The 26,550-nt window shown below is 36.5% G+C and overlaps 1 protein-coding gene across 1 annotated transcript; it reads right to left on the bottom strand.

Moving 5' to 3' along the window:
• Positions 1 to 20,332: 20,332 nt before the first annotated feature.
• LOC145954757 (uncharacterized) lies at positions 20,333 to 22,033 on the bottom strand. The gene is made up of 2 exons (XM_083069446.1): positions 20,931 to 22,033; positions 20,333 to 20,792 (listed from the first exon to the last, which is right to left on the bottom strand). The coding sequence occupies exons 1-2, from the start codon at positions 22,031 to 22,033 to the stop codon at positions 20,333 to 20,335; spliced, it is 1,563 nt and encodes a 520-aa protein (XP_082925572.1).
• Positions 22,034 to 26,550: the final 4,517 nt, after the last annotated feature.

The following is a 26,550-nucleotide window of genomic DNA, read 5'->3' as shown; positions in this document are numbered from 1 at the left end:
GCACTAAGAAATTCCGTACTCTTACATTCACTAAAGGAAATAGATTTCTCAAAGCAGTTTAAAAGGACATGGTGAGAAGATAACCAATCCATACCAAGAATTACATCTAATTGACTAAGAGGCAAACAAATTAAGTCAACTAGAAACTGCTTATCAGAAACTGTCAAAGGACATTTCAAACACACTAGGGATGTAGTCACAGGACCATTAGTAGGGGTTTCCACAACTAAATCAAAATCTAACAAAGACACAAGCAAATTCAATTTTTGGACACAAGAAACAGAAATAAAGGAATGAGTTGCACCAGAATCAAATAGTACAACAAAAGGAGTCTCAGCTATGAAACAAGTACCTTGTATCAAATTTTCTGACCGAGAAGCTTCAGTACCACTAAGAGCAAATACTCTCCCCACAGTCTTTGGACGCTCAGTTTGCGAACCCGATCCAATAACACGTGTTCTTCGTGGTTCAGGACATTGAGTGCTGATGTGACCTTTGCCACTGCAATTGAAGCAGGTAATCTCCTTGTCAAGACACTCAGACTGATTATGACCAACACGTCCACACTTCCCACATCTTCCTGAAGGAGTGGACACAGACCCTCCAACACTTCCAGTAGCACTAACAGTGGATCCTCTAGTAAGCAACTTGCTTTTATTAGCAGCAGCTTTACTCCCTTGAAATCTATTAGAAGCGGAGTAAGGCTTACTCCTTCCCGAAGTACTAGAATTCACAGCACGGATAGGACCTCCAACTCCTTTATAAAAAGCAGCACGAGCACGATTGTCACGATCATAAATGCTGCACTTATTGACCAGAGTGGGAAAGTGATATATCTCCTGATAGTTAATTGCAGTTTTCACTTCAGGACGCAGACCATTTACAAATTTTATGCATTTAGCTCTTTCACCACCCTCACCATGGTAGTGTGTACAATAACGAACCAAAGCATCAAATTTGGCAGCATACACAGCCACTGTGTCGTTCCCTTGATTCAGCTCAAGGAATTCCATTTCTTTCCGACTTCTCACATCATCCGGGAAATACTTCTCAAGAAAGACCTTCTTGAAGTTGTCCCAATTCAAGTGCACTCCTCCATCAATCATCCTCCGAAGTTCTCCTTCCCACCAAAAGTGAGCATCAGCAGTCAACATGAATGTGGCCAACTTCACCTTCTGAGCGATAGGACAATCCATAACATTGAAAATTTTCTCTATTTCTGTTAGCCAATTCATAGCAGCATCTGGGTCATATCCTCCTTTAAAGGTAGGTGGGTGATTTCGTTGAAATTGCTCCAACCAGTTAGGAGTAACTTCAGTCCTATTGTTATTATTCATAGCTTGTGCTAATGCTTGAAGAGCATCATCAATCGCACGATCATTTCTACCAGCCATAGTCTAAGAAAATAATACAATCAATAAACATAATCAATCATCATACTAGCATACCAACAAGTTTTACAATCAGTTCAGTCCATCATTCATGTACCAAATAAACATAGTAAACCAAATAAGCATAGTAAACTCATAACTCACGGTCGATTAGATCGACCTGCTCTGATACCACTAAATGTGACACCCTCTACCCCATTATTAATATACAACAAATGTAATAATAAAATATTTCTTTTCTTCTTTTTGGGTAAATAAAATCTTTCATAGTTGACAAATATTTCAAATATAACAAGGTAGAAGATTCACATTCGTAACTCATAAATCATAACTCCAGTGTAAAAATTATAAAAGAAAAGAAGTTAAGATTTTCAATACAATTTAGTGTAAAACAAGAAATCATATATATACAAATAATAATAAAGGAAATATAAATTAACTCCAGTAAAGGTGGCAGTGCCTCCTGGTTAGGAATTAATTTATACTCCCAAATCATATAATAAAAAAATATAACAAAAATGTACATCTTGGTCTTTTATCAAGAACGTTCAAATTACAATTCTTAACATATATTTTCCTTGAATTATACATGTTATCTACGTTATCTCTTTGTTAGAAAATTACAAAAGAAGAGAAACTAAAGTTATTAAAACAATAACATATTAAACTAAGCTAACTATGCCCCGATGTCACATCCTATCAGAGCATGCCCAATTGAAGCCTTTAAGCCTCATCACCAACATCCTCATGATGCTGATCACCTGCAACATAATTTAAACATATACAAGAACAACAAGGGAGTAAGAAACATCTCACTCAGTTTCAGGTGCAGAAATAAAGGTTAGATAGCACCCACACACACACAACAAATATAAGTCACTTATAAACAATACACATACATCATCAATATCACATATATATTCATTTATCATGCAATGATGTCATGATCTTGACTTATAAATGCATGCATGTGGCGCCATAAGGAAGTTTCACATATCATCACTGGTGACCCTAAGGCACACCTTGTTAGCATGTTACATCGTGGGTGACCCTAAGGTACACCTTGTTAGACGTGGGTGACCATAAGGTACACCTTATTAGCATGTTACATCGTGGGTGACCATAAGGTACACCTTGTTAGTCGTGGGTATGCGGCCTCAGCGGCACACCTGGAGTAATATATGCATATGATGCATGTCATACATTTATAATCTCATTGACTCAACATTTAACTTATTACATAATTTCATTTAGTACATCATGTCATTATTTGTCATAGTATCATAATCATAGTTTGTCTCAATAGTCCATTCTTAGGTCTCATGTCATTTGTCCATATTTCACATGGTCATGTCATCAATATTCCTCATAAGGTCCGCATAGGTATTCACAGAGAGCATTCTTGTTCATATTAAAACTCATTTATTATTAACATTAATTTCATACTCATTTATTACTTTCAACAAAGAACAAAGTAGAATAAATAGAAAATCGGACAGAACAACGGCACCTTCAACAAAAACAAAGTAGAGTAAATAGAAAATCAAACAGAACAACGGCATCTTCAACAAAGAACAAAGTAAAGTAAATAGAAAATCAAACAGAACAACGGCATCTTCAACAAAGAACAAAATAGAGTAAATAGAAAATCAGACAGAACAACGGCAAGGGATTGGGGGCCAATCCGACAAACAACTATCCAACAATTATCCCCACACCCCTGAGCGAGGTTCTCACTCCCCCCTTACCTGGATAAGCGGAGTTGAAACTTGAGCAAAGCTTCCTCCTCTGGATTCCCTCCTCCTTTCTCTCTCTCTTTCTTTCTCTTTCTCTTTCTCTCTCTCTTTCTCTCTCTCTCTCTCTCTTCCTCTTTCTTTCTCTAAGATTTCACTTCTCACTTCAATATAAAATTTTCACCCCCTGCCTCCTATTTATAGGCAATCTGACGCACCCGGAACGACCCGTACTGATTTCGGAACGTCCCGTTCCGGATCCTTCAAAGATGGGCAAATTTTTCATCTGGAACGGCCCGTTCCAAAATCGGAACGGCCCGTTCCCAAAAACCAGAACGGCCCGTTCTGAAACCAGAACCGCCCGTTCTCAATCTCAGCAGAACGGCTCGTTCTCCCTCCGGAACGGCCCGTTCTCCATACCAGAACGGCCCGTTCCAGGCCCGTTCTAGGACTACTAAAACCTCACATTTTCAACATTTGGAACGGCCCGTTCCGGAACCCAAAATACTCCTATAACTTTATTAAAATTACGAAAATGCCATTAAAATAATAATAAAAAAAAATTGGGTGTTACAAAAACAGTCCCTGTAGTGTGTAATCTATTTCTGACACCCATTCTTTTGTACTTTTCTTTTTTCTTTTTCTTTTGAATATATCTTCATGATTTAAACATTTTTGTACCATTTGAGAATTGTCTAACGACCATAAAATTTCAATAATTTGTATTATTTAGTTATTAAAGTTCTGTTTTTCATTTTTTATAGAATCGACATGGTAAAAAGACATCTTCCTATTTTTGAGCTAGAGGAAGTGCATGAACTTCATAAGCTTGCTTAAAGGTTTGAAGAGAAAATTTTTGCTATTGCAACAAGCCAAGTACAATCAATTTATGATTTTGTATGCAAACATATACAATATGAAAGATTGATTATTTAATGTGGTATTCCCTAATTTTTGTTTGAATATCTACAAAAAAAAAATATCTTTGAAGATGCTTCTAATGGAGACTAAATCCCAAGGCACTATGCCCCCAACATACCTCCAAATCAAGGTGGTCTTAGTTGGCTTTAATTGAAAAAAATTAAAAATGATTTTATATAAAAAATAAAAATAAATAAAAATTAAACTATTTATTTTAAATTGGTTAATATTTATTATTATTTTTTCATTTTAGTGAAAATATGAATGTTTTGAATTTGGATAGTTGAAAAGCAATTATTCTATTGATAAATGAAAAAGATAAATGTTAATAAATTAAAATAAAGAAGATAAAGAAAAGTTACACACACGTATCTGTATATGTCAATAAAATCATAAATGAAATTTAACTTATTTTACTTCTTTTTCTTCTATAATGTTTTTCAAAAATGACGGAAGGAAAGAATAATACTATAACTTAAAGCTTATATTTTAATGCATTATGTTTTAATTTTTTTTATAGCAGTTATTATTAGTATCAAATTATTAATGTATTTTTATCTTTCTATCAAGTTGGCCTATATAAACCCATTTGGCCTATCGGGTTATATATACGGATTGGACTAAAATAACTTATTTCTATTTAGATCATATTTATTAAGGTACAATCTAACCTTATTAACGGGCTGGTTAGGTCGGCTCATCGAACTGAACTTAATTTGATAACTTTAATAATACTAACAACTAAAGATTAATATACATTTGCAAGGTGTGGCTTCCACTAGCCAAACATTATTTTAACATCGATAGAAATTGATCCTTGGAGTACCAGGTCGACCAATATCCCAAGGTAAGTCTTACAATCATTGGGACAAGAGACTTAATTAAACAAAACAGTCTACTTGAGGTAATCTTATTTGATTCAGGTAGAATAATTACGAGCAACAAAGTTCTCCCTTTTGGTATTTAATACAATTGCATACAAGACCATTGATTAAGCTAGAACAACCTTGTATCAATTAATTCACATGTTTGGAGATTTTCAATAATTATTTTAACAAAATTTCCTATTTATTAGTGTCCTTAATATTAAACTATTTATATTAATTATTACCTTATTTATTTTAACTTTCAGCAAAATAATTTATTTTTAAATAAAAAATTATAAGAATTTAGAATTAAATAAAAATATAATTATAAGTACCTCAAAAAATTATTTACAAAATAACAAGCATCTTTTATGGACTATTAATGATGTAATATTATGAGTTTGTTAGGGTACAAACTTATAAGTACTTTGGAAAACTTCTCTACCGAAAAATGCTCTTTATTTTCAATAAAAAAAAATTCTTAAAATTACTTTTAATTTGTATCTAAACAAACTCTATATATATTAAACTTTAATTTTTTCACTAGTGCAACACTAACATCAACTCTTTTATATGCTTCTTGCAAGTAGGCATAACAACTAAACTCACACTTGTATATATATATATGAGTTTGGGCACGAGTTTTTCTCTACTTGAAATATCGGGTTTTGGTGTGGATTTGGGTATATAACTCTCCACCTTACTCCCTTACTCGTCCTATTGTATTTTTTTTACAATTAAAAACATATATATATATATATATATATATATATATATATATATATATATATATATGCATATACATATGAATATAAAAATTAGTTAAATTTTTAATTTTTATAAATATTAAAAAATATAAATGAATTATTTTAATAATTAAATAATTTAAATTATAACAATAAATATGAAACAAACTTAAAATTATACTTTTAATTAAAAATATAATTTAATTCTTAAATTTTCTATTTATAAGTTTTTTCTTATTTATTATTTTTTATATATTATTTATATTATAATATAATTATTAACTTATTTATTATATATATATGTATAAATTAAAATAAAAAATTAAAAAAAATGTAATGGATCTCTGCAATTTTACCCAAAGTTGTCAAAAATTGATAGGAATGTGAATGAGTATAAAAAAAATATAAATCTTCCTTTTTAAAATCTAAACTCAAACTCACCCCCTTTTATGGGACAGAAACGGAGAAAGCAAAATCCCTCCACAAACCAGGCATCCCTACTTGCAAGACATGTCCCTAATCTTTTTAAGAAGGAATAGGACCAAATAATTGAATGTGGTTGTTGAAACATAGCACATGGTTCCGGAGCAACAACAAAAACCATAATAAAGAAAATAATAATAGTGCCAGAAAGGAGAATATTAATATTTTCCATATGTGATGGAGACAGACAGTGCGTGACACAAAAAAATCCTGTAACATGTTTGACATTCTTAGTGCAATATGATGAGAAACTATTCTACCCAAAGAACAGAGAGATCAATTATATAAAATCATATATCCTTTTATGTTAATTTATATTTATAAACTAATTTAATAATTAATTTTATCAATTACTTAATTTAATGTTTATAGCTAAGTTATCATTTATTTTTCCCAAGGTTTAGATGATGATCAGTGGATTTTTGAATCATCGGGCATTATACTTCTTCCATTCTATTTTGTTTTAAGTTTCGACAATTTTTGTGTTTCAATTTTATTGTCTTTTTTTATTTCAATATAATATTAAATATTTTTTTTAGTATATCTTTAATTATTATTAATACATTTCAATTCATGTGTTTTTTTTAATACTTATTTTATTGGTGGGAATCCAAAACGTTTAAAGATATATTGAGAAGTTATCTAAATTTTTGTACTATAAAATAAGATATATTAATTATATTTCTTAAGTCTTATACTAGAAGCTTAAATATCAAATAAAACGAGACTGATGAAGCATATAGAAATTGTTTGTTAAATTTCAATTTATAGTCTAAAAGTTTCTTTTAAACTATAAGTTATTTGGTATTCTTTTGAAAAAAATTTGAATTTATATAAAATTAATTATCTCATACAACGAGAAAACATATTTATAAAATAAAAAATATTATGTAAAATTATTTTAATAATAATAAAAAATATTATGTAAAATTATTTTAATAATAATAAAAACATATGAAAAAAAAAATCTAAAAACAAATATTTAAAGTTTAATTTTTTAAAATGTCAAAAATTACTTAATTAACAAAATTTTATTTTAATGATGATTTGCAAATAATTTATATGTATACTATTAACAAAAGGAATATTCATTTTCAAACTCAGTTCAGATTCTAGGAATATTCATTGTTCAAATAATGTATGCATATCTCAGGTTCAAATTTTCATGTGCACTTTTATTAGACTATTTTGTCCATGTAATTACTTTCAACCCTCTATTTCTTTCTCATCATATTTCTATTTAATTTTTATTCTCTCTCTTCTATGTATATTTCCTTTTTAAAATTTTCAATTTCTGTAATTATTCACCTACTTCATTATCTTTCTCTTATTTTATTTTTTAAAAGATATAATTGTAACACATAACATCTCTTTTTTCGTAACATCTTGCATTTTCATAATTAAATTAATTATGTTTTATTATAAAATTAAAGGTTGATTTTTATGGAGCGTTTTGATATTAAATTTAATATTTTGATATTAATGTAATTAATTATATGAAGATCAAAATATAATATAATGTTTACTATTATTATTATGAGTGTTTTGAGGGGAAGAAAAGGTGTAACTTGAGTTAATGTTAGTAACTATTGTTAAGGTTAAAGGGAGGTTGAGTCTTTTTTTAAAATTAAGGGGAATTCGTCAGTTTTTCTTCTTAGGGTCTCATTTTTATTTTTACGCTATGAAGAACCAAGAGGAGAGGAGTCAGGAGGATATCATCTCAGAAACCCATAATCTTCGCTTTTTACTGATCGAGGTAAGAGAGAGTGAAAATTTTCGCTCTAAGGCGGTGTTGGGGGAAACCCTAATTGTTTTTTGTTCTTGTTTGTTGTCTTCCTCATAATTCTTGTGCCCTTAAATTGTTATGAATTGTAATTATTTATGATTAATTTCGTGCATTAAGCCCTTTTTGGTATGAATTGAGTTGCTTGTGGGTTCCAATGGGAACCTTAAGAGTATGCGTGAATGGTTAATGTGTGAGTAGTTAATAAAAATATGTAATTACTTCTAATCCATGCCTTATTCGTGCTTATTATGAGTATTATGTAGTGTTTACCGATTTGAAATTATCAATGCATGTTTTGGGTTCATTGTTCGCAAATCACGATTCTACAAGTCTTGGATTTTTGATATGGCGCTAGAAGCCATGTGCATCTCGTCGGGTGTTGTGGTGCCCGAGAATAGAGTTCACTCTTTGTTCTATTGATTCGAGCATGAGATACATCTCATTGAGCGCTATTGAGGCCGTGAGTCTCTATGCCACTCGCGCTGACCATGGGTCGAGTCTCATCAAACGTGGGAACTCTAGGTAATTTGTTGTTGCCATCTCGCCAGGTGTGATGCGAATCATGCCAAGCATGAACCATCTCGAGAGCTATGAGTGCTTTCTAGACTTTGTGTCAGGTGAAAATTGACTTCTGTTAGGTGTCATTCCATATATGAAACTTGTTCTTTTACTTGAGTTGAAGTGGATAGGTTGAGTGATTCGAACGTTTGATGAGTGTGCAATAAACATGAATGTTCTTGATACATTGATTGAATGAAATGCTTGACTCATGTATGACAAATAATGTATTTGGCAAATCGTATGTATGACAAATCATTTGTATGTCAAATTGTATATATGATAAATTGTTGAGTATGTGTAGTGATTCATGATATGATAAAGAGTCTATGTGACATGCATTATTCGCACGCAAATTGTTGTATATGCACTATGAATATCTTGTGATTGGTACCACATGCATGCAAATCGAGAGTCCATGTCTATTACATCTCGTATTCCCATGTGACTGTATTGCATGTTGAGATTAATGATTTGATGTATTGTGAATGAATTATTGTGTTTGATAGTGTTAATCATATGTTAATACCATATTGTTGTTATAAATAATGTATGGAGTGTGTTTGGCTATTCATATCTTATTTCATGCCATGAGTTACAATGAGAAGTTTTCTAACTCCCCTTGTTCCATATTGTTGTTGTAAATGTTGATGTAGACAAGACTCATCAGGCTAATGATGATGTTGGTGACAAGGTTTAAACCTTATCTTGGGAGGCTTTGATGGACATGTGACATTGGAGATTAGACTAGTGATGTTCTTTATTAATTTTTATTATAGTATTTATGTTTACTTTTATATCTCGACAAGTATGAAGTTTATTTAAGAGTTTGTTATGTGAAACTTTTTACCTTGTTGTGTAAAGATTTCACTTTGATTAATTATGCATGGATTTAGAAACTTTTATATCTTTAATATGAATTTTTAATTTATATACATATGTGGAGTAGATAGTGTTACAATAATAAAGGGGATACTATCATTTTTTTAAGTATATATTTCTTTGACCTTTTTATGTTCGTAACTACTTTAAACGACTCTTTCTTTCTTTCTCTCTCTCTCTCACCATCATTTTTATTCTTTTTTTTTTCTCAACTCTATTTCTCCATAAGTCTTATTTTTCGAATTTTGCATTCTTTGATTAACCACCTATTATATTATATTTTTTTTTAAATTAAAAATAATAAACTCATTATTTAAAATCCCTAAGTTGATTATTTCAAAAACTCATTTTAATTATATTTTTTCATAAATAATGATCTATTTATTTTTTAAGCACAACCCATTATTGAGAGCTAGGCCTCACCACCAACATTCTCAACACCATGCTGATGATCACTAACAGAAATCACAAGAAAACAACACAAAAAAAAAGAGTGAGAAACATCTCACCCTAACTCACAATGCAAGAATGCAAACCAGTTAGTCAAACACAAACAATGCATACAACAAGATATGACATACACATATAACATTATCTTAATAGTCATTCAGTTGTAGCACACACCAATTGTAACACTCCAATTTTCAAAAAGGTTATTATTATTATTATTATTATTATTATATGATATTTGGTCATAATTATTTTAATAATTGTAGAGAAATATTATTTTGTACGTTTTAAATAATTATTGTTTTGGACAATTATTTTGTACGTATTAAATAAGTATTTTTATTAGTATTTTTAAATAAAAATTTATGTTTTAAGAGAAGGTTGATTTTATATGATATTTTGTTATTAAAATTATATTATTATATTTTGGGTCAGAAATATATTATTATTATAGAGGAAAAATATTTTATAATATACATGTATTTATTTTATTTAATTATTTTGAGGAAAAAGATAAGTGGGTTAGAAGAGAAGGAAAACGGGTTGGGTTGACCCAGTCCAATGGATTAATTTTAAGAAAGAAGTCAGGTAGCATTAACCCTATCTGCCTCATTTACGTTTTGAAGGGTTAGGAAAAAAAAAAAGAGGAGAAACAAAGAGCTCTAAGGAAGAGTACTCAGGAACGACCTTAGATCACACCAAGATCATTCGTCTTCTGCTCATCCAGGTAAGGGGGAGTGAGAAACCTTACTCTGGGTGTGGGAATGTATGTTGGGTAGTGGGATTGGCCTCCAATCCTGTGTTTGTTGTATGCTCATGTATGAGGGGTTTTCCCCAATTGTATCTGTTTCATCTATTGTTTCTCTTGTATGTAATTAATTGTATAAATTGCTTGAATGAATGATTAATTTCAGTTTTAAAATTGTAATTGTGTGATTTGAGATTTCTATAGGTCCTTACAGGAAACCCTATGAGAAAATAGGCAAAATATGAATGTTTTCTGTTTTGCCTTCTGATTGCTTTGTTGTGTTCCTTAATGTTTGCAGAGTGTAAATATGTGTTTAATTTCACAAATAGATGAGTTTTAATATGGATTAAAGTGCTATGTGAGAATTGTGAATATAATGTGATAATGTGAATATGATGATTAAATATGAAGATGAAATATGAGGATGAAATGTGATGATGAAATGTGATGATGAGATGTGATGATAATAATGTGATATGAGAATACATAGAGTCTTGATTGACATGCATCATGTGCATAAATGTTTTTAAGGGTACGATATGGAATACACCGCCAGAGAAGGCTTCCTAGTGTAAAAGCTTTGGGGATTAGTCCTTGGGGATAGCTCGGTTTGGAAGTCCCAGTATCGCCCATTGTGTGCATGGGATGTATCTTGCGCAGCTTAGCTATCCCGACGAGACTCTGATAGTATGTCCTTCTAGTGAGAGTGCGCAGAGGGTGTGACCCGGCATGTACTCCTAGACTACTCTTCGTGTATTGCTAGCGGCAATATGCCATGTGATGTTTTACTGGCACCACATGCATGATAAAATGTAGTTCGTGTCCATCCATGTGCATTTTAATGTTATATGATAAATTGATATTTTTATGTCTTGAATGAGTGAGATGTGATATTATTACTAATTTATCTGTGTTATATATGTTTTGTTTGTGTTTGGCTATCCGGTGTATATTCCTACACTGTGAGCCAGAGTGAGATGTTTCTCACTCCCTTTTCTTGAGTTGTTTTTCCTTGATTGTCTTACAGGTGATTATCAGCATGAGGCTGAGGATGTTGGTGATGAAGCTTAGGCTTCTATGTTGGGATTTGCTCTGATAGGACATGTGACATCATGGCGTAGATAGGATTAGATTAGTATGTTGTTTCTGTTAAATTATTTTGAAAATCTTATCCTTATTTCTTTTGTGATTATGTTATTTTTTTAAGTTATTAATGTGGTGCTCTCTATCTGAACATGTTTGGTATATTAAAAAAAAATGAAAGACTATGTTATTTAAATTTTATTATTTGTATTATGATATGCGGGGTAGAGGGTGTCACACCAATAATATAATCATCACTCTTAATTCATTCATAACATAAACAATATAAGATAAAATTATAATACATTATGCAACAGACATAGACTACATGTTAACATGTATGTGACGTCATTAAAACATCACACTTGTGCATTGCTGTTAGCAATACACGTAGAGTAGTCTAAGAGTACACGTCGGGTCACATCTTCTATGCACTTTCACTAGAAGGACATACTACCAGGATTTGGTCAAGATAGCTAAGCCACACAAGATACATCTCATGCTCATGAGGGTAAGATTGGGACATACTAATTGAGCTATCCCCAAGGTTGGTTCCCAAGTTTTTACATAAGAGACCTTCCCTGACAGTGTATTTCGTATCACTCTCTTAGAAAAAGATATCTTTTATGCACATGATGCATGTCAAATAGACTCTATAACACATTATGCAATGGACACGAACTACATGTTAACATGCATGTGGCACCATTAAAAACATCACACTTGTGCATTGTTGCTAGCAATACATGTAGAGTAGTCCAGGAGTACACATTAGGTCACATCCTCTGCACACTTTCACTAGAAAGACATACTACCAGAGTTTGGTTGGGATAACTAAGTCGCACAAGATATATCTCATGCTTACAATGGAATGACTAGGACATCCAAATTGAGCTATCCCGAAGGATGGTTTCCAAGTTTTTACACAAGGGACCCTCCTTGACGATGTATTCATATCATACCCTAAAAAAAAGACATCTTTTATGCACATGATGAATGTCAAATAGATTTTATGCACTACATTTACATGGTTCCACAATTTCACATTTCACATATTCCTCATACCTCATTACTCATCATTTACTTTCATATATTGATTAACAAAGATTAATTCATATCCGCATTATCATCACATTATAAGAATTACAACATATGATTATGCAAAAGAGCAATAAAAGAATTGCAATAAGAATGTCACCCAGCGACATAGGTCTTGTGCTGATGCAATACCTTCAAAGGACCACATTGGTCTCTATTTGGAATACATCTAGCGTGATCGAGCCCACGCCTGATGAGAACACCACCGAGAGCTCTCTATAGTGTCCAAGCTTGACATGAGTCAGCTCACGCTCAACGGAAGTGTCATAAGGAACCCTAGAGCTTTCACGCCTAACGAGTGTTATCTCGTGCCCAACATGAAAGACCCCATGAGTAGACATTGCTCTTGGCCTTAATGACACTTGATATGCCCCAAGTGGGGCTTGACGACGTATTAGAAATCATAGATCTACATAATCACAAAATTTGGAACACACATATCAACTCAATTTTCACATTCCAATTGGTAAAACATTCCCAAATTATGTAATAAGCATCCTAAACAACATGATTCACACATAGTTGCATACTTAGTCAACCTCTTCATACAATCATCAATACATTCTCTTAGAGTTTTCAATAAGAATCCATAGGGATCTCAAATCCTACAATTACAATCTAAAACATACAATTGATCATACATTCAAATAATTCATGTCATTAGTTATGTACATGAAGAACAAGAGGCAAAACAAACGTATTTGGAAAAAATCCTTCATACATGGGCAAACAACATTCATAGGATTGGGGGTCAATCTCACTACCCGGTATACAAACCAACACATAGAGCGAGGTTTCACACAACCCCTTTACCCTGGTAAGTAGAAGAAGACAAATGCATGACTTTAAGGTGATTTCCTTCTTACTCATATTCTTTGAACTCTGAAACGTGAAAAGAAATGCGTACGTAAAGAAAGTGTAAAAAGGGTTTAATCAGAAAATTACTATTTTAAAAATCATAACCTTCGTTTAACCTCAGTTAAAATATTTAACTACAGTTACTAATTCTTTTCCTCTCAATTAATTTAATAAATATTTAAATAAAATCAATAGTAATACACCTTATTTTATATTCTACAATATATTAAATAATTAAATAAATATTTAACAACTCTTATTAATAAAAATAAAAAATACAAAAATTATTCATAAGATACTTATATTATATTTTATGAAAATAGGGTTTTACAAAATGTGCATTAAAATTTTATTATTACAAACTTTATTATAAAACATAATTTATAATAAAATAGTGGTCTTTTTATAAGTTACTTATATTTTTCATAAAACATTTTTTTTTCATTTCTTGTCCTTATTAAAGTTTATGAGAATATTTGTTTCTTTTTGTTTGATAAATAAAAACGAGTTTAAAAAATAAATGTTTTTTCTCTCATTTTTTTAACTCTCCAATTGACATTTAACTATTTTATTGGTCTTGGTGCATAAGTTTTGATATGCAGGAATATCTTCACCTCTCTCATTAAATTTTAATTATAAGTAAGAATGGTAAATTATATAAATTTTTTCACTTCTTAAACTTTTTTGACTAAAACATGAACAATTTACATTGATGTCAACTTTATTTAATGTTCTTTATTTAAAAATACCCATATAGTAATAAATGAAAGTGTTCTTACCGGAATTTGGTCGTAGAGGTGATCCGTCCAATAAGATCGGTGAGCTTCCTTTGCCTGATGTATTGGTGCTCCAAGATGGGGGAGGTACCTGCAAAAGAGACTCCGATGCCAAAGTTAGGGTTTGTATGTGTAATAGTCTCGTATAAGTAATGCACGTACCTTGGAGTGAATTAGGTTTGCCTTGGGCCTTTTTGGGCTTGAGATAAGATATATCATGATATGATATGATATGATTGAAGGGCGGATCTGGTTTGGGACGAGATCCTTGGAATCAGCTATGATTTGCTCAAATACCGGGCTGACGTCGCGCAGCACGTGCCCGGGGCTGTTTTGTATTGCCAATCCGGGCTCGGAACCCAGGTGCGAAGTACGGTTAGTACACTAGCCCCCCGAGCTCTGAAGACCGTAAGTCGAGGAGCTGAGACCGGGCTCGCCAGTGGGAAATACCGGGCTGACGTCGCGCAGCACGTGCCCGGGGCTATTTTGTATTGCCAATCCGGGCTTGGAGCCCGGGTGCGAAGTACGGTAAGTACACTAGCCCCCCGAGCTCTGAAGACCGTAGGTCGAGGAGCTGAGACCGGGCTCGCTAGTGGGAGGTAGCTTTCCACGTGCGCCATCTGAGGGTCCGCCATGTGTCGCGACTGTTTATTTCCCGGAAACGTGCAAGTGGCGTATTAAGGGAAATGACGGTTATGCAATGATGGGTTGCAATTAATGTGTCATCAGGCGTGCCCCTTGGTTGACACGTCTCGCGTCGGTTTTGAATTTTGGGGGAGAGTTTTTTCCTTTTCTTCCACTCACGCCTCTTCGTTTTTACTCTTTGTCTTTCTTCTGACTTCTCGAGTACGAGAGCTTTTCTTGCTTTCTTGCCTTTGCGCTTTCGTCGCCGTTTCCGGTAACCCTTTCTTTGTTAGAGTTGTTTTCTGAGGAGGAGTACCAGGTACTTCCTTTTTATTTGCTTCTTCTCTCTTTTCATGGCCGGTGGAAGTGGTGCCAGATCCTCTGCGTCTGCCAGGGGCAAGGCGCGTGGCAAGGCGGTGGCTGCTGGAAGGGTCGTTGTTGAGAAGAAAGACTCGCCGCCGTCTGGGGGCCCGGAGCCAGGCGTTCCTGGTTACGACTAGGTTAAACGCGAGGTGGCTGAGGCTCAGAGCATTTTTCGCTCTTTCCTCGAAGTGAATGTGTTTCGGAGGGCGCATAGGGTTTGTGATTCCTCCATCTCCCACATGATTCGGCTTGAGCCCTGTCAAGCCGATGAGGGCGTGTACATGGGGAGGTCTACTGATCCCCCCAATTTCTATGTATATCAATGCTTTTTTAGGGATTTGGGTGTCTGTCTTCCCTTCACTCAGTTTGAGTGTGATTTTTTGAATTTCATCAACACGGCTCCTTGCCAGTTGCATCCCAATAGTTGGGGTTTTTTGAGGGCTTTTCAGGTTCTGTGTACAGTTCTAGGTATATAGGTGTCTCTTCGCGTCTTTCTTCATTTTTATCAGTTGAAGATGGGCGTTCCGCCTTATGGCATTTTGTCCCTGAGCGGGAGTAGGGATGGGGGTTTGTTTACTCCCTACTCCCAATCGTATAAACGCCCTCGTGGGTGTTGATCCTTTGGAAGATGAGGTGTTTTACTTTGGCGGTTTGCCGAGGTTTCCGTTCTATTGGCGTCCCAAACCGTCTAGGTTTCACGGCTTGGGAGATCAGAAGGTGACGGCCGCGGAGGCGGCCTCCATTAAGAATCTTGCCGCGCTCCCTCATCTGCTGGATTGCAAGCTCGTTCTGTTGCTTGCAAATTCGCCTTATAGGGATAGGGGCCTAGAAAGTGAGTATTGTACGCTTCAATAGATTGTCGGGCTTGTGTAGTTGCCTTTTACTGATGTGCTTCTGTTTCTTTTCTGCAGGCATTATGGGGAAAAACTTGTGGCGCGAGCTTAAGCACCGCTACAACGTTACCGAGCTCGAGGTTCCTGAGCCTCCGGAGGAGGATGTTGCCCCCCTAAAGGCTAGTCGGAAGAGAAAGAGGGGGGGAAAGAGGCCGTGGGAACCTCGGTCCTTCCAGGTGCCGAGGAGGTGGCCTCCAAGGCTGCTGATGTTGATGCGGTGGATCTCACTGAGAGTCCACCACCCCAGGTGGCTTCTAAGGAGGTGGCTCAGGTTGTTGAGCCTACTGAGCAGGCTGCCGCGATGGAGGTCCGGACTGCCAGGCAGGCTGCCCGAGTTGCCAAGGTGGTGAGTGTCGTCTTTCTCGGACTTTACCTTTTCCTTTTGTTGTGTTGTCCGGCTGTCCGATCTGGGTGATTTTTGCAAGCAAGAAATACCGCTGAACCTGAGGTGCAGGCGAGAAATGCCGCCGAGCCTGAGGTGCAGGCCGTTGAGCTGGTCGCCCAAGCTGCTGAGGTGGGTGGTGTTTTGTCTCCTTGTTTCCGTGGTTTCTCGTATGTCACATTGTTTGTTTTTGACGTGGGACTAGTTTTTTGCAGGCGGGGCCGGGGTCCCTAAAGTGGACTTTCGGGGTCCCTAAAGTGGACTTTCGGGGTGCTAAGCGGGGAGCACCGTCCTCTGCCACGGATTCGGCGCCGCAGGCGGGCTCGTCGCAGAGGCCTGCCCGGACTCAATACCTATCCCATCGCTTTGGGAAGGGTATAGATAAGGTGCGGCTGGATCACGTGAGCGCCTCCGCCGACATGGATTCATTGTGGAGCGCGGGGGTGACTGCGGAGGGGTTCTTCCCTCAGAGTTCGCTGATCTCCGAGGACCGGGGATTGATAGACAGGGTCAGTCCCGAGGACAGCCTTGATGCTGCCCAGGTCATGCTGCAGAGAGTGATGGGTATAGTGAGCCACTGGAAGCCTAAGTGGGGCCAACAGCGGGAGGATTTGGCTAAGTAGCAAGAGGACCTGGCCAAGTTGAGGGGCCGACTTCAACCTTGGAAGGAGGCAAACAAGATCCTGAGGGAAGAGAATAAAGCTCTCAGTGCAGCCCTTGGTGAGGCGAAGCGGCACGAGGCTGAGCTCCGTTCTGCGTGTGGCGACCTGGCCCGGGTGCAGAAGTCTCTTGAGATTGCGTTGCGATCCAATGAGGCTTATGCCTCTCAAGTGGGGGAGTTGCAGGAGCTCGTCGCCTTTTCTCGAGGCCGCGCTCGCTCCTTGGAGGATGAGGTGACCTCTAGTCGTGGCCAAGTACGGGCTCTGGAGGACATTGTGACCTCTCTTAAGGGCGAGTTGGCGACGGCGACTGAGGAGCGCCTCCGTAACGAGGTAATTCTTGGTGGCCGTGAGGACGAAATTGCCACCTTGAAGGCGGAGCTCGCGGAGCTGGTGGCGGGGAGGGCGGCCACGGACAAGAGGCTCGCGGAGGTCGAATGCTCCGTTGTGGTTGAACACAAGAGGGGCTTCCAAAAGGCTGCTCGTCAAGCTCGGCTTCTTGCTCCCGGATTCGACTTTTCTTCCATGCATGTGGAGAAAGTCGTCCGCTTTGGGAGGCTAGTCAAGGAGGACGATGCCGACGACAGTTCTGGCGGAGATGCTTCAGCCTAGGCCGCCTTTGTAATAGCTGGATTTATTTTTCTTTGGCTTGAATTGATGTACCGAATTTTGAGAACTTTGTTTGTATGTATATATTTTGTTCTGTCTTGTCCGTGTTTGCGTTTAATTTTGGCTGTTCGCGCTGTTTGAGGCACATGTTTGGTGTCTGCTATATGCTTCTGTATTTGGTGATACTTCTACCTTGAGTTGGTGAAGTCGAGATTCGAGGTCGGGCTTAGTTTTTGTTTAGTAGGACTTTTTGTGGGAGTTCGAACCCGGTCGTAAATGAATGTGTTAAGATGCGTATCCGACCTCGAATTTTGACTAAGTAATTGTTGTGAAAGTTCATAAATGACCCTAGACTGGAGTCAAAGTCCGAATTTGACCTTAAGTTGGTCGTGCCGGGGTTTGAATTCGACCCCGGTACTGAGAGTGGGGTGTGCTTTGCCAGGGTTCAAAGTCGTCCTTAGGTTAGCGGTTTGTGCTCGACCCCGGATTTTCGTGTTCGAGGTTCGTGTTCGACCTTGCTTTAAAATGAACAACACAATTAAGGTTCGAATTCGACCTTATGCTTAGAGTCCCGAGGTTCGTGCTCGACCCCGGATTATCATGTTCGAGGTTCGTGTTCGACCTCGCTTTAAAATGAACAACATAATTAAGGTTCGAATTCGACCTTATGCTTAGAGTCCCGAGGTTCGTGCTCGACCCCGAATTTTCGTGTTCGAGGTTCGTGTTCGACCTCGCTTTAAAATGAACAACACAATTAAGGTTCGAATTCGACCTTATGCTTAGAGTCCCGAGGTTCGTGCTCGACCCTGAATTTTCGTGTTCGAGGTTCGTGTTCGACCTCGCTTTAAAATGAACAACACAATTAAGGTTCGAATTCGACCTTATGCTGAGAGTCCCGAGGTTCGTGCTCGACCCCGGATTTTCGTGTTCGAGGTTCGTGTTCGACCTCGCTTTAAAATGAACAACACAATTAAGGTTCGAATTCAACCTTATGCTGAGAGTCCCAAGGTTCGTTCTCGACCCCGGATTATCATGTTCGAGGTTCGTGTTCGACCTCGCTTTAAAATGAACAACACAATTAAGGTTCGAATTCGACCTTATGTTGGGGGTCCCGAGGTTCGTACTCGACCCCGGATTTTCATGTTCGAGGTTCGTGTTCGACCTCGCTTTAAAATGAACAACATAATTAAGGTTCGAATTCGACCTTATGCTTAGAGTCCCGAGGTTCGTAATCGACCCCGGATTTTCGTGTTCGAGATTCGTGTTCGACCTCGCTTTAAAATGAACAACACAATTAAGGTTCGAATTCGACCTTATGTTGAGAGTCCCGAGGTTCGTACTCGACCCCGGATTATCATGTTCGAGGTTCGTGTTCGACCTCGCTTTAAAATGAACAACAAAATTAAGGTTCGAATTCGACCTTGTGCTGAGAGTCCCGAGGTTCGTACTCGACCCCGGATTATCATGTTCGAGGTTCGTGTTCGACCTCGCTTTAAAATGAACAACATAATTAAGGTTCGAATTCGACCTTATGCTGAGAGTCCCGAGGTTCGTACTCGACCCCGGATTATCATGTTCAAGGTTCGTGTTCGACCTCACTTTAAAATGAACAACATAATTAAGGTTCGAATTCGACCTTATGCTGAGAGTCCCGAGGTTCGTACTCGACCCCGGATTATCATGTTCGAGGTTCGTGTTCGACCTCGCTTTAAAATGAACAACATAATTAAGGTTCAAATTCGACCTTATGCTTAGCGTCCCGAGGTTCGTGCTCGACCCCGGATTTTCGTGTAAGAGGCTAGTTTAACTTCGAGTGTTACAAAAGCAATTCGTGAGGAAATGGATTGAGCAAAACGTATAATTTTATTTATTTGTTCTTACGTGCCTCGTTAAAAACCCTCTCAGTCGAGGACCGAGGCGGGAAAAGAGTGCACAGCTTGTTCGTACTGAAAGTAAAAGAAGATTAAGCAAAAAACTTAAGGAGCTATAGTGGGGGGATTCCCCTCGCTTTGCTTGCTTGACGAGGAGATCTTCAGGCTCTCGGCGTAGCATTGTCAAGCTATCTTCTGATTAGCTTTAACGGAGATGACCTGACCGTCTTTGCCCGGGAACTTCATAGTGAGGTGTGGGGTTGACATTACCGCTCCGAGTTGGTTCAAGGTTGGCCTCCCGATGATAATGTTGTAGGAAGTGTTGGCTTCCACGAGGAGGTACCGGACCATGACCCGCCTTGTATCTGGTGGTGTTCCGAAAGTCGTCAGCAAGTCTACGTATCCTCGAGTGTGAACTCGTTCTCCCGCGAAGCCGACTAGGGGCTTCGTGTGAGGTTGAATGAGAGAGTGGGGGACGTCTAGTTTGAGGAAAGTCAGCCAGTACAGGACGTCAGCCGAGCTTCCCTGGTCAATGAGTGTTTTCTGCACTTTTCAGTTGGCTATCTCCACGATGATGACCATGGGGTCATCCTGGTTAGGGCTGACGCCGGCGTAATCTTCATCGGAGAAGGAGATCGGTGGTGAGCTTTGGTGCGGGGCCGAGGTGGTAGAGTGGACGCAGTTGATGCTCTGCAGGTGTCTTCTTCGGGCCGAGCTGTTGGCGCCTCCTCCCGCAAAACCACCTGCAATCGTGTTGATTACTCCCCGTAAGGGAGCCGATGCTGTTTCCTGACTTATTTCGGCCTGTATCGCACCGTTAGCGTTTTGCTGGGACCCTGTGGGTAAGTCTGTGTGAGCTCCTGACCCACGACCTCTCCCGCGTCCCCGGCCTCCAGAGCCACCTCGGGAACCTGGCTGTCGCTGGATGTAGTGGCCGAGGTGGCCTGCCTGGATGAGCTCTTCGATGCGGTCCCGGAGCGTGCGGCACTCGTCAGTGGTGTGGCCGTAGTTCCTGTGGTACCGGTAGTGTTTGGACTAATCGGCGTTGTTGGGGGTGTGGCCGGGTGGTGGGAGGGCTAGTAGGTTATTGTTACTGGCTTCTTCCAGGATGTGGACTCTCGGGGCGTTTAGGAGAGTGTAGAAGTCATACCTCTCGCTTCTGTTGGCTCTGGCCGGCTTCTTGAATTGGCTGTCATTATTGACTTTTACCTTGTCCTTGTGGCCCTGTTCCGGTTTTGCGAGGCCCTTCACGCGAACTTGGTCGCGGAAGGCCGAGTGCTCTTCCATCTGAATGTAGCCGATGACGCGGGCACGCAGCTCATCCATGTCGCGGGGGGCGTCGCGGCATAGGCTGTCGACAAACGATCCGGGTTTCAGTGCCATGAGCATGGCGTGCAGCGCGACCTCCGGGTTTAGATTCCAGATCCGAACCGAGATGTTGGAGAAGCGCTCCATGAAAGCTCGCAGAGATTCATCATCGTTCTGCCTGAGGTTGGCCAAGGCGGCCGAGGTTGTATGATGAGGCCGGCTGATGGCGTATTGTGCCACGAATCGCCGCACCAAGGTGGCAAAGCTGTCGATGGATCCGGCTGGTAGTTGGGTGTACCAATGAAGCGCGGGTCCCTTGAGTGAGGTCGAAAAAACCCTACACAATATAGCGTCGCTGTTAGTGTAGAGGTTTACCTGAGTTGTGTACGAGGCGATGTGCTCGTCGGGGTCCGTGGTGCCGTCGTAGCGGTCGAGGTGGAGGGGCTTCCACCCGCAGGGCAGTGGGGTCTCCATAATGCCATCCACAAAAGGATGACGGCGGAAGGGTTCTTGGCCCTCGGAGACATGGGTGGGGGCCCTGCTAGTACCCTGCCCTGATCTGTGCGTGGATGCATGAGACCGGTGCGTGGTGGGCCGTGAAGTCGGTGCCTTGGTCGTCGCTCGGGATTGGGAGGCTGAATGTGCCTCCTCCTCATGAGTGTCGCTCTCGTGCGGAGGTTGTTCGTAGTGGTGTCGAGGGAGCTGGGCGCGAATGCGCTTGTTCTCGGCACGTAATGCTGCGAGGTCTGCTTCATTAGCGGTCCGCATCGCTGCAAGGTCGTTTTCGTGCTGGGTGCGCATGTTTTGAAGGTCGGCGTCGTGCTGTTGTCGCATCTGCTCGACTTGGTCGATCAACCGCCTTAGGGTTGCAGCGTCGCTGTCCATGTTGACTGAGTGGCTTGCGTTGTCTGTTGCTCGTCTAATGTGGCTTCTAGTAGAAACCATACAGGTGGCCGATGAAGGCTGTCTCGATCAGCCCCACGGTGGGCACCAAATGTTCTTACCGGAATTTGGTCGTAGAGGTGATCCGTCCAGTAAGATCGGTGAGCCTCCTTTGCCTGATGTATTGGTGCTCCAAGATGGGGGAGGTACCTGCAAAAGAGACTTCGATGCCAAAGTTAGGGTTTGTATGTGTAATAGTCTCGTATAAGTAATGCACGTACCTTGGAGTGAATTAGGTTTGCCTTGGGCCTTTTTGGGCTTGAGATAAGATATATCATGATATGATATGATATGATTGAAGGGCGGATCTAGTTTGGGACGAGATCCTTGGAATCAGGTATGATTTGCTCAAATACCGGGCTGACGTCGTGCAGCACGAGCCCGGGGCTGTTTTGTATTGCCAATCCAGGCTCGGAACCCGGGTGCGAAGTACGGTTAGTACAGAAAGCACTGTCTACTATGAACGTGATCAAATATATTTTAAGAAATATATGTGTATTTTATGTGAAATTGTGAAAAATAAATGCATTTAAGAAACTTTATTAATCTGTGTGAAATTGGTTTTATTTGCATATATATAGGTACTGATGGAGTACTTCATTATTTTGTTTTATAAACCTAATAAAATTAACTAACATAACTACTTATATTGATATATGCAATTTAGTTAAAAGTACTTCATAACAAGGACAAGAGGAAACACATCTCATTACTGCATTCACCAAGCAATATTAAGGGTGTTCATTGGATCAGATCAATCCGACAAATCCAACAATCCAAACCAAATGAATTAAATTGCTTCAATTTTTTTTTGTTTAGGTCTAACCCGAACCTAACCAATTAAACCCTATGTTGATTGGTTCAAGTATCAAATTTATACATTTAAAATATGAACCAACCATGTGGAGAAAAGATAAACACTATAAGGGAAGTTGAATAATGTATATTAAAAACTCCCACGTATGCAAGTAAGTGAAGTAGTATCTATAATAGACGAAGGGTTAGCAAGGACAATCAATGAATACAAGAAGCTTTTATACTGGTTCACCTCAACCATCGAGGCTATGTCCAGTTCTTAATCTAACCAGATTGAGTTCCACTAACTTTTAACAGAGTTAAAAGTATTTTTCACCAAGTCGTTTTGGCTGAACACAAGTGTTCTTTAACTGACCTCTTCAAGTCACTATCCAAGTATTCTTTTTACAAAACCTCTTCAGGCTTAATTCCAGATATTTTTTTTACAGTTAATTCTCTTCAGGCTCTACCCTATATATAACAATGGTTATGAAGGTATTACAAGGTTGCAGTTGTCATCTCTTTTAGACGTGATTACAACAAATATGTTCAAGTACAAGAAAACTCTTGAAGAAGATATTCTTGAGTTGTATATTTTCTCTATATCTCAAAATCTTTTCTATGTATCACTTCTTTATCTCTTGAGTTTCAAAACTTCTTATATAGTAGTTTCAAAAGAAATGATCATTCAACTTCTTAAATTTGATTCATAGAATTGTTTCGTCTTACTCCTTCGTTTGATCTAGAGACAGATGAAGTATCTATTGGTGCATTAAATGTTTCAATTAATGTCTTTCACCTAAATGTACTCCTTATCTTTGATAGATCAAGCTACTTATCAAAGTAGAGTAACAAAATGGGAACAACATGAAGTAAAGTCACCATGTAGCAAGGATGCAGTCCTTTTCCTGTGCCTTTTTAGTGAAATTTGGGATTTATGTCCTTTACTATGATGCTCTACATGCTTTTATACACCTTTAACATAGTGTGAATTTCAAGACAATGACTTTCGATTTATTAAGGTATAAATTATTCATTTGAAAATTCAAATGCGTTAGGCATAGTAAATAATGGATGTTAACAACAATTGTATGCTTCGTCTGGTTTGCTTCATCTTATAGATGCTACTTTGTCTTACAAAGTCTGAAATAACGACTTCTCAAAAATGTTTTCTTGTCAAAAGACATAGCACTTATTATTAACTTATGAAAAATGGGGGATCTAAGATTGTCTTTTGACTTAATAAACCAAATCAAACCAATTAATTTATATATTATTATTTTTTATTGTATGTATTATTTTGAAGACATTTTTGTTACATACAATATGTAGATTTTTTCATTCCTTTTTTTCAAATACTTAAAGAAACCAAGAAGAACTATATTGCAAATCTATCAATTTATTTAAATGTTGAAAAATCTATTAATTAAATATAAATACATGTTACGAGATGAAAGTCCGATTATGATCCAAGAATAGTAGCAGAGGACATATGTCGCTGCACCTGAATTTTATTTAAAGAGAGAGAGGAGAAGAGACATCTCTTTATTTTATGCTATAGATAATAACTTTTGCATTATAAGGACTATATGTGCTCTGCAGCCAATGGGGTTGATTTTAAACAGTGTCAGACGTACGTACTAGTATTTCTCAAGTCCATGTGTTTATTAATTATAAAGATAATTATAATCAATTGAAACATATTTGTAGAGTAGCATTTCTGCTATGGTAAAAATATTTGAATAAAAAAATATTTTTTCTTTTTCTTTCTATTATATTTCTTTTATATTTCTTTCAAATTAAATAACTAAATTTTTATTATATTTTTTTTTATCTATTTATACTCATCTATTTCTATATTCTATATTTCTCTCCACTTTATTTCTCACATATTTCTTTCTTTTTTATCAAACATAGTTTAAAAGTCTTTTTTTTAGAGAAAATGTTTTACATTTCTTATTAATTTATAATTTTTGTCTTTTTTACATATTATGTTTTTGTCTAAAGTCTTTTTTACATATTATGTTTTTGTCTCCTATTTTTATTAATTTATAATTTTTATCTTTCAATTTTAAAATAGAAATATTTAATTTTTTAATTTTAAAAAAATATAAAATTTTAGTTTTATCGTCAATTAAACATATGTTAACCATTCTAACACTGACTTATGATATGTTATCGCTTAAGTCACATGACATTTACTGACTTGATATTTTAAGATAATATACATGAAGTTTAATAATAAAATAAATATCAACTACCTATTAAAAAAATTACAAATAAAAATCTTTTATATAATTTATAAAAAGATTATCTCTAAAAATGTCAAGTTATCTAAGAAATTATAGGTCACATGTCATCATTAAAATTTAGCAGTAAATTGATATTAAATTAATAATAAGATTATAATTTAATATTTTTAAAATAAAAAAAAATTAAATATTTTTATTTTAAAATAAAATATTAAAATAATAAATTGACAAAAATAGAAGACGGAAAATGCGATTTGGCCGAATTTCACAACACAAGACAGCTTTTGCACAAATAAATTTACAAACTTTCTTTCCCAAAAAATAATGAAGAAACTTGGTATGAAAAATGTTGCAAATTAAATCATCCATCCTAAACCATCTAAGTTACTCTCTTATACAGAGAGATGAGAGTCAATACAAAAGTGTTTCTATAAAAGTAAACTAAAATAACCTAGTTAATATGTTGGTCTATTAACCCGGATCTGTCTGAACCAAAGAAGAAAATATATAGATATATCCTTAATTTTTTTTTTATATATACATATTCTAGATAGTCTTAAAATTGATAATTAAATATTAATTTACGTTTATATAATTTAGTTTAATTTTTAATTTTTTTCAATCTCTTTTATCTTTATACATATCAGACAGCGGTCCAGAAAATCAAATTAATTACAAATTAACATTTTTTTTAAAGTTATTATAGTTTTACTCTCTTTATTTTTTAGTTTCTATAATTTAAAATAGGTGTTTGCAGTTCCTATATTTTTCTTTTCTAATTTTTTTTTAATTTTTATATTTTAAGATAGATTTTTTATTTCTTGTATTTGTAATTTTAATTCTTTTAATTCTTATTGTTAATTTTATTTTATATTATTTGTTTTGTATTGATATAGTAGAGATATCTAGTCTTGTGAGGTAAAAAAATATAATTTCTCATTAATATAAATGAGATATAAAAATGACACAAAGCATTAATGAATCTAATGTAAAATAATTTTAATAATAAAATAAAATTTAACATATAATATATAAAATTGAATTAATATTTATGTTACATCAATAATAATGTTACAAAAGATTAATTAAAAAGATTATAAAATTACAAGTTAGATTACAAAATATTTATTTTAAACTATAAAAATTAAAAAAAATTAAAAAAGATAACTATAAAAATAAAAGTATTTATTTTAAATTATAAAGAATAAAAAATAAAGTAAGTAAAATTATATGAATAAAAAATATTTTAATCTTAATTGTAATATCAGATGTCAAAACCCTGTCTATTAATTCACTCGGTCATTTGTTATTCTATGACGCTGACTACGATATAATGAGAAAATTAATGGTTTGATTTGAATAGCATCCTTTACTCTGATAGTTACTAGCATTAATTTGTCAATGTGTTTGGATCCGTACTCGTATTATATAGCGGTTCTATCTTATCTTTACGAAAAGACAGTAATTTTTAAA

This window comes from Cajanus cajan, chromosome 2, assembly GCF_000230855.2.
Source record: "Cajanus cajan strain Asha chromosome 2, NIPB_CcT2T_4, whole genome shotgun sequence".
Classification (NCBI taxonomy): domain Eukaryota; kingdom Viridiplantae; phylum Streptophyta; class Magnoliopsida; order Fabales; family Fabaceae; genus Cajanus; species Cajanus cajan.
The sequence above is the reverse complement of the archived record's forward strand: the minus strand, read 5'-3'. Positions and strand labels throughout refer to the sequence as shown.